Source organism: Loxodonta africana, chromosome 4 (assembly GCF_030014295.1).
Source record: "Loxodonta africana isolate mLoxAfr1 chromosome 4, mLoxAfr1.hap2, whole genome shotgun sequence".
Lineage (NCBI taxonomy): Eukaryota > Metazoa > Chordata > Mammalia > Proboscidea > Elephantidae > Loxodonta > Loxodonta africana.
Window position 1 is genome coordinate 8,411,134 of NC_087345.1, and position 9,226 is coordinate 8,420,359.

The 9,226-nt window shown below is 55.3% G+C and overlaps 1 protein-coding gene across 2 annotated transcripts in view; it reads right to left on the reverse strand.

The window, feature by feature from the left end:
* The window catches only part of PARVG (parvin gamma), a 34,024-nt gene extending 25,324 nt beyond the window's left edge, over positions 1-8,700 (reverse strand). The window contains exons 1-7 of one of the 2 annotated variants that reach the window (XM_064283395.1): positions 6,771-6,787; positions 5,984-6,011; positions 5,717-5,781; positions 5,192-5,294; positions 3,948-4,088; positions 2,518-2,633; positions 1,371-1,426 (exon numbers count right to left, since the gene is read on the reverse strand). In XM_064283395.1, coding sequence (XP_064139465.1) covers positions 1,371-1,426; positions 2,518-2,633; positions 3,948-4,088; positions 5,192-5,225 — 347 coding nt within the window. In that variant the 5' untranslated portion in view covers positions 5,226-5,294; positions 5,717-5,781; positions 5,984-6,011; positions 6,771-6,787. Of the gene's footprint in view, positions 1-1,370; positions 1,427-2,517; positions 2,634-3,947; positions 4,089-5,191; positions 5,295-5,716; positions 5,782-5,983; positions 6,012-6,770; positions 6,847-8,522 lie in introns of those variants that run through there. The other variant, XM_003419794.3, reaches the window with a different exon arrangement.
* Positions 8,701-9,226: the final 526 nt, after the last annotated feature.

Sequence of the window (9,226 nt, forward strand, 5' to 3'; positions counted from 1 at the left end):
CAAGAGGTAGAACAGGGTCCCCAGTTTTCAGAGGACCAAATAGGCTCAGAAAGGATAAGTGACTTGCTCCAGGTCACATAGCTCCTATGTGGCAGAGCCAGGATTTAAACCCAGGTGGGGCTGACTGCAAAGCCTTGCTCTTTTCCCCATCCCAGGCTGTGGAAGCATGTTCAAGGTCTTCCCCAATGTCAGGTGTCCAGGCTGGAGCGTAGTAGTCGGCCTCCAAGATGGCCCCCAACGATCCTTGCCTTCTGGTGGTCATGCCTTTGTGGTCTCCTCCCACATTGAGTAAGACTGACCTATATAACCAATAGGATATTGAGGAAATGATGGTGTTTGACTTCCGAGGCCAGACCATGAAAGACACTGACGGAAGACCCCTAAGACTATGGCCCTAAGACAACCTTCTAACTTGAAACTACCTTCTAACTTGAAACTAGACAGTCCCAGAGGCTACCTTTCAGGCAAATAATAGACAGGGCTATAAAATAAACAATAACATCCATGAAGAATGTACTCCTTAGAACGACTGTACAAGACCAAAAGGGCAACATTTGCCCAAAACCAAAGATGAGAAGACAGAAAGGGGCAGGGAAACCAGACTACCGGAAACAGTGAACCCAGGGAGGAAATGGGAAGTGTGCTGACACATCGCAGGGATTGCAACCTATGCGATAAAACAATTTGTGTAAGAATCATTGACTGGAAAATTAATTTGCTATGTAAACTTTCACCTAAAGCACAAGAAAATGTAAAAAAAAAAAAGACTTTGAGCCCTTGCTCTCTCTTGGATCCCTCGCTCTGGGGGAAGCCAGCCACCATGTTGTGAGGACACTCAAGCAGCCTGTGGAGGCTCCCTCAAAGGGAGTAACGGAGGCCTTTTGCCAACAGCCAGCCACACGCGGGAACTATCTAAGAATCCTCAGTCCCAGTCAGGCCTTCAGATAACTGTAGCCCTAGCCGCCATCTTGACTGCAGCCTCATGAGAGAAGCCAGCCACCACCCAGCTAAGCTGCTCCTGAATTCCTGACTCACAGAAACACGAGGAGAAGAAATGTCCACTGTTGTTTTAAGCTGCTACTTTTTGGGCAAACTTGCTAGACGACAATCAATAACTAGCATGAGGAGTCAGAAAACCCCCTACTGCACCCAGCAGCTGCCATATCCCCAGCACATCATCCAGCAGCCGTGACCCAAGAGAGACAAGCAAGAGGAAGGGCTACTACATGCTACAGAAAACGGAGGGTCAGCATGGACCCTCAGGGGCTGAGAGGAAGCCGCAGAGTATGAGGGCAGGCCTGTCCCGTCCCCATTCCCCAGGTGCTCAATACCCACAAAGCCACAGCCCACCATCGTTGTCCTTCCCTTACTTGCGCTGGGTGAGTTGTTCGATCCACTTTTCCGACTTCAGGCCATTCTTGGTGCTCTAAGAAAGAAGAAGGAAAAGAAACCAAGTGATCCCAGAAAAACCGTGACAGACGCCTGCCATTTAAGACAGCCGTAGTGGACAAAGCTGGTCACCCTGGATTCAGGGACCTAGTCTGCTCCATCTCACTCAGGTGGCTTCCCAGGTCACCTCATCACTGCTTAATTGTCCTTCTTCTCCATGAGGCTAGAGCCCCACAAGAGCAGGGACTGCATCTGCCTTGTTCCCATGGCATCCCCAGAAACTCTCCTCGTATACAGCCCACAGTGGGGGTCAGTCAGCACGTGCTGATTTGAATGAATGAATGAATGAGCAAATGAATGAAGTTACCTCTGATTTGTAGAAGAATAAATAAAGCCATGAAACTGCTCAGTAGAGGAATTTAATCAATGGTTTTGAAAAAAGAAAAATGAGTTGGACTGAGTTTGGCTGGATTTGGCTTATTCTATGGGGCAGGTCAAAAGTCAGCCCTTGGTGGACTCTGCTTGCCAGGTCCCCAGAGGTGGGCAGGAGGGAATACTGGGGAGTGGTAGTTGCTGGGGTCACCTGGCTAGAGAGAAATGTGGGGTATCCCGGGGCATTAACTACAGCACATTAACTACAGAGAGAGCCCGTGGGGAATGGGGCTGAAAGAGGACAACGGGGCCTCATCATACCCACTCATTAGTGAATGAGAGACGTCATATCGTAGCAGTGAGGCCAATGGACTCGATGGTCATGGACAGATGGCCACATGCGGCCCATGTGATGTGGGTCATGTGGTCACCATCAGCCAAGACCTTCACAACAGCCCCGGCCCCCACCACTGCCAGGCAGATGCCATCTGGTAAGATTAAGCAGAAGTGGCCGGTTTCTGGACTTCCTCACACCTCCACTGAGTTTTCTCCCCTCAACTGACTCTTTGTGTCTTCCACCTACAGCTCCAGCCCAGCTTCTCACTGCTGTCCTCTTCAGAATTGATATTCCCCCATAGCCCTCTGGAACGCACCCTGACTCAGCCCTACCCACAAAGCACCCCCCAATCCAGAGCATGGCTATGTGGACCCAAGAGCTCAGCCTATACAGGTGACCCCCTCAGGGTAGGTTGTTACCTCGACAGTGATCACCTCCACCTGGACGTTTTTTGGGAGGGGCAGGCTGGGCTGGAAGTGCTTGGCCAGGGCCATGAGGAGATACAAGGTAGACAGCAGGTCCTTGTTGAAGATAGCTGAGTGGAGGGGAGAGGGAGCACAAGGTCAGAGGCAATAGTTGCCAAAACCAGGGGCCAAATGGAGGCTTCCGTGTTATCAGAACAACACTTTGCAGACCAAGATGACCTGTGTCCACCCTTCTGGAAAACAGAGGTCTGAGGTACATATTCAGAACCTAAAAACATTCACCCTTGGAGTCAGGCACCTACTTCTGCAAATACAGACCAAGGGTATCCACCATGTGGACAGGGCTTTAGACACAAAGCATTCTTTACCACCGAAGACAGCTGAGCGTCCTACAGCAGAGCAGTGGTTGACTGATGTCATTCAGGGTCACCATTTTGAACACCAGTAACTGAACAAGAGACTCAATGTGGTAGCGACGGCAGTGGTTTATGACGCAACAAAAACTGGGTTAGAAAACCTACTCAGTTACACCGTCACCACCCCACCTTGGAAAAGCTACTTAGCTCCTCTTAGCCTTAGTTTTCTCATCTGGTAAATGGGGAAGATAAAGAGATCAGAATGAAAGGAAATTTATACCAAGCCATTAATAGGGTGGGTGGGGAAGACTGGGTACTTTGCACGCTCATTTTTCACAAGCAGGCTCTGCAGATATAATTTAAATATTTAATTAGATGGGAGTGTTAGTATCCATCTCTCAAGGTTGGTGGGCGTGTCCTGGTGCCTGGAACACAATAAAGAGCGGACACCATTATTAACAGAGTCCCTGGGTGGTGCAAACCTTAACACGCTTGGCTGCTAACCGAAAGTTTGGTGATTTAAGTCCAACCAGAGGCATCCTGGAAGAAAGGCCTGGAGATCTACTTCCAAAGAATCAGCCATTGAAAACCCTACGGAGGACAGCTCTACTCTGACATACAAGAGTCAGACTCAACTTGATGGCAAATGGTTTTTCCATTATTGGTATGTTTATTGGTATCCAGTTTCCCTGCTTTCTTAACTGTGAGGTCCTGGACAAGTTGCTAGGCCTGTCAGAGCCTTAGTTTCCTCATCTGTAAAATGGGGAGAGTAACAGGACATACAGCACAAAGATGGACTCGAGCACACCATATGCCACTGATCAACCCCAGGCTGTGCTTTCCGCTGCGATACCCTCAGGGTTACGAAACGTGTAGGCTGTTCGCTCCTAGACTAATACTGAGCTTTGTGCCTGCTGCTCCTTGGGCCATCTGGCCTGCTGTTTACTTCCGTACCCACAGTGGATGAGCGTGTGCCTTCTGGGTAAGTGAGGAGCCGTGGTATAAAAGGACCAGGATCCCTCTGCCCACCCTACAGCGCACCCACCCTGGGCAGAAGGCCCCACATACTCTCCACACTCCACGGAACCTGGTGCTCCTCCACCTCCAGGCTCTGGTTTGTGGCCTCCAGGACCACTGCGAGCTTGCGCTTCTGGCTGGCGGCCGTCAAGGCAATCTCCTCCACTTCCAGCTTGTGTGACGCCAGCTTCTCTGAGGGCGGGAAAGGGCAGTGAGGCGACCCGGGGTGGGCTCACAGAGCACACCTCGGGGACCCATGGCCATCCTGCCTCCTCTGGGAGGCTGGGCCCAGCTGATCCTTCGGGTAGCAAGGCCTGGGACACACATTCCTCGTACCCAGCACCAGCCACACCCACAGCCTCAACCAGACATGGCCACCAGCTCCAGGAAGACCTCCACCAACACAGGAAGCAGGAGCAGTGGGTCACGAGGGCTGTGTATGGCAGGAAAGGCACTGGCACAGGAGCCAGGCCCGGGTTCTGGTGGTCATTCTGACACCCTCGGTCATGGGCTGTGGGGCAGAGACCCCACTTCTACAGCCTCAGCCCCTGCTCTGGGGATTGGGAAAGGTGGACCCTTCCTCTAGGACCTGTTGTGGGGATTGGAGGAGGGGACCCCCAGGCCCCAAACTCATGCACACTCAGTATGGTCCTTAAGCCTCATGATCCGATACAGCCTCGAGAAGTGACAGTGTTGGGTGTGAGCTGTAGACAGGATTCACCTCCAGGGAGAGAAACTGGGAAGGTTCTTGGAGGAGGTAAAGAGGAGGAGGTGAGGAGGAGGGGGAGGTAAGGAGAGGAGATAGGAAGAGGAGGAGGAGGAGGAGGAGGAAGCAGAACTATGTCAAGCATGGCTAGGAAGATGGGGGCCCTCCAGAAAGGAGGGCCCTCCAGAAAGAGGGACCCACTGTGGCAAACCTGGAGGATGGAGAGCACACGGTTTGGTCAAGAAAAAGCAAGAGCTGTGGCCCCAGAGAGCCCTGGTGGCGCAGTGGTTAAAGCACTCAGCTGCTAACCGAAAGTTTGGTGGTACAAATGCACTAGCCATTCTGTGGGAGAAAGACGTGGTGGTCTGTTTCTGTAAAGATGACAGCCTTGGAAACCCTAGGGGGCAGTTCTACCCTGTCCTAGAGGGTCACTAGGAGTTGGAGTCGGCCTGAGGGCAGTGGGTCAATGGATGGCCCCAGAGCTGGGTGGGGGCAGGAGGATGAGCCTGAGTGAAGAGCCCAGTGGCAGGGCCAGCGGGCCCAGGTGGGGGACGCGGCCGTGACCCTGGCAGCCGGGGCAGCCGCTCACGGAAGAGGTGGTGCAGGATGAGCCCGTCGAACATGTCCTCCTCCAGGCTGCGGACCACGATGTGCTCGGGCAGGAGCGTGGCGTTGATCCACTCCACCAGCACCTGCAGGCCAGGGGACAGGACGGCAGGCCTTCGTAGACAGCTCACCCACCCCTCGCCTGGCTCAGCTCTGCCCTCTGCCTGGAAAGCCCTCCTCCCACCTGCGGGCTCCTAGCCATCCTCCTACCTGGGCACCATGTCACTTCCTCTGGGAAGCCCTCCCTGATCCCTGCGCAGTCCACGGCGATATCACACGCTGAGAACAGATCCCTCCCACCGTCCCAATGCCTGATGGGAGTGTGTATGTGAAGCCACGCAGTCAGTGCTCAGTGTTTGTTCTTGCAGCCGTTCACCAGGTCTTATCCCAGGGCCAAGCCAGGGCAGGGCAACTCATTGTCTCCAAAAGCACCCGTGGGAGCGAATGCCCGTCTGCCCATGAGAAGGCTACTTCCAGAGAAATAGGGGTTTGGTGAAGGCATCCTTACCTTTTGCAGTTCTTCAAACTTGGGGTCCCTCCGGGAGGCGGGTGTCAAGTATTTCTTCTTTGCCCCTGGAATCAGAGGGAGCAGGGCACATGCGTGGGGTCCCTGCAGGGCACTGTGCAGCTTGCTCTTTGCAGGTCATCTGGCCTAGTGCCCAGCAGGGACAACAGGGAACTGGGCCATGGAACCTGAGCTCTGGAGCCACATTCCTGGGGTTCAGAATCCCGTTTCCAGCCCTTATTAATGGAGCCACCTGTGACTCTCTATTACCTTATGCTCTGTGCCTCAGTTTCCTCATCTGTAAAAAGGAGGTAGTAACATCTAAGCTCTACCACCCGTCTGTCAGTTGGATGGTACTGTGGTGGCTTGTGTGTTGCTCCGATGCTGGAAGCTAGGCCACCAATATTTCAAATACCAGCAGGGTCACCCATGGTGGACAGGTTTCAGCAGAGCTTCCAGACTAAGGCAGACTAGGAAGAAAGGCCTGGAGATCTACTTCCAAAACTTAGCCAGTGAAAACCTTACGGACCATACCAGAATATTGTCCAATATAGTGCTGGAAGATGAGCCTCCTAGGTTTGAAGGCACTCAAAATACAGTGGCTGCAACAACAGACTGGAGCACACCAACAATTGTGAAGGTGGTGCAGGACGAGGCAACGTTTTCATTCTGTTGTACCCGGGGTCACCGTGAGTGGGAGCCACTAACAACAATATCTACGCCCAGAGCAGTAAATGAGATGCTGTATATGAGAAGCGCTTAGGACTGGCACGTAGTAGGCACACAGTACGTTTAGCAATTATTATTGTCAGCAGCATCATCCATCTGGGGGTGTGAGCCTGTGAGGGGCATGAGGATAGGTCTGCCGAAGGTTCGGGGGACGGAAAGGTGGGTCAAGTACAGAGGAGAAGGCACAGGCAGGGGTGAAGAGAATCGGGGGTCCTGTTGACCACGGGGAAAGCAATGCACCTTCCAGCACAGCCTGACCAGTTCTGCAATGCAGCCCCCACCCTCAGCCTGGGCCTGGCTCCCCGCCTCCCGCCTCGGGGCACCGCACCCTGCGGGAGATCGTCCTCCTTCGGGAGCTGCAGCAGGTTGTAGAGGGACTCTGGCTCCATCTGCTCCTTGCTGCCCTGGAAGATGCAGACACACGGGATTCCCGCTGTAGGTACATGTCTGGTCCCAGCCTGGGGGGCATGGGGGCACTGGAGGGGCTGGAGCAGTGTTCTGCGCTGCACAGGGATCCCACCCCTGGGGCAGCTGGGACAAAGGGGGGGGCTCCTGGGAACTTGTTGGGGTACTGGGACTGAGGTCAGGGGAGCTGGCCAGTCTCTTGGGGGGCTGGTGGAAGTGAAAACACTGAGGTATGGTATCTACCATCTGCGACCTCACGGGGCAGACCCTGCACCTGTTCACCCAGGCCCTGAGCAAAGACAGGTCTGCGCAGAATCAGCGGTCTGGGGCTGGTGAGCCTACCCCCTCTGACCCACCCGCCCTCTACCCCCTGCATGCTGGGCTGTCACAGACGGTGGGCCATCCCTGCCCTGCTCTGCCCCACAGTTCTGAGTAAGGCTCCTGATCCCATCTCTAAATGAGGCTCGTCAGCTCTCAGGGTGGTTTAGGGGACTCAACGGGCTTGTGCTCAAAACAGCACCGCCATCCACCCAGCTGCCTCGGCCAGAGCCCCTGCTTCCAGAATCTTCCGCTCTTCCCAGCACCTTGGTGTGGTTGGTGTGGACACAGCTCGGACAACACTTCTTCCTTGTCATCACTGTTACTGGCCTGGCCTTGCCCCCGCCCAGGAGAGGGGCAGGTTCAGAAACCAGCCTACCTCCTTCCGTTCCCGGGCCACTTCCTTTCCTGGGCCTGGTTTCACGGGCTTGACTGATGGCGTCAACCCCCCTCCTTCCTCTTAGTCCCTGGGTCCTCCCCAGCATTTGCAAACCCAAACAGGTATTTGGAGTGGGGGTCGTACAGCAAGAGTTGATGGTGAAGCCCCTCCCGTTAGCACCAGCCCCCACCCACGGAGGCCAGTCAGGAGCAGGGCCCTCCCAGATGGGTGAGGGAGCATCCGCAGGGCCTGCAGCCACCCTCCTCAGACTAGCAGCCAGCTTGGTGGACCCCCTGTGGCTCCATCCCACCCTGGAGTAGGGGGCAGGGAGAGCACAGCCACTGGGGCTGACCCTTGTCCTCTGCTGGACACCAGGATCCCAGCTTGAGAGCTGTGGTCAGAGAAGAGGAGGGGCCCCAGCCTGGGAGTTAGGAGGCCTGGGTTCCATCCAGCACCTCTTCATTCTGGCTGTGTGGCTTTTGGCAAGCCCCCTCCCCTCTCTAGTCCTGGAGGCAGGTGGTGGAAACAGCCTGGGAGTACCCCCACTAACCAGAGCCCAGGCAAGTCCCTCTCTGCCCCAGGCCTCCGTTTCTTTATCTAAACGCGCAGGGTGACTTCCTTCCCCAGAGGTGCATGAAGCTCCAAGGACATGGTGAGGGGGACTGGGACAGTGGTCCCTCGCTACAGCATAAGAAGGCATGCATCTGTCCTCCTGTCTGGGCCCCGGCCCCTCGCCCAGCAAATGTCGGGGAAGGGGGTGAGCCACCTCTCAGCACTGGATAGCAAGCAGGGGAGCACAGAGATTCGGGGTTCCACTTTGCCCAATACCCTTTGCAACCTCAGATGAGCACTGTGCTCTCTGCCTTGGTTTCCCCGGGGAGCCTTCCCTCTGAAAGCTGTGGTACCTGCTCCGCCCGCACAGAGAAAGTTCCAGCAGCCGAGGGCTGTCATGGTGGCTACAAGGCTGGCAGGACTCACCTGGCTGCTCCCTCCTCACAAGGAAAAGAAGACTGCAGCAGCTCAAATGGTGGTCCTGGGGTCTGGGTTTCCAAATAAAAAGCAGGTTCCGGTCCCCCGGATCACCAGGGGGCCATGCGTGTGCGGCTGGGGCGGGCTGACGGCTCACTTCCTCTGGGCCCGAGGCTTCTGCAGGGAGCTTCCTCCTCTCCGCGCTGCAGGGCACCGGGGGAGGATGCTCTGACAGTGAGGCCTTCACAAACCCTCTGCCCCCAGCCACGCCTCCTGTCCCCTGCAATGGCTTGCAGGCAACGCAAACCTAGCGTTTCTTATTTCTCTCCCTCTCCTCTCTTTCCTCTCCAAACCTAGCCAGGTGTTCCCCAGTCCCCGCAGTTCCAGAATGGCACTGACACCCACCCAGCTGCTTCAGCCAGAGCCCTGGGTGTCACCCCCCTGCAGCCACCCACATACAACCATCAGCAAACTGGCAACTCTTCCCCCACGTTTTCCCTCCATTCCCACCCACTGCAGGGGCAGCAGGAGCCTTCTAGCCTTCCCTGCTGTAGCTCTGCTCACCCCTCATCTCCCCTCCCTGGGGGCGGGGGGCACTCCACAAGCAGCCAGAGCACTCCCTCACGCCCTGACTCACTAAAGCACTCACCACTGTGGGTGCATCAGCTAGTTATCGCTGCGTAACAAAATATCCCATACTTAGTAGCTTAAAG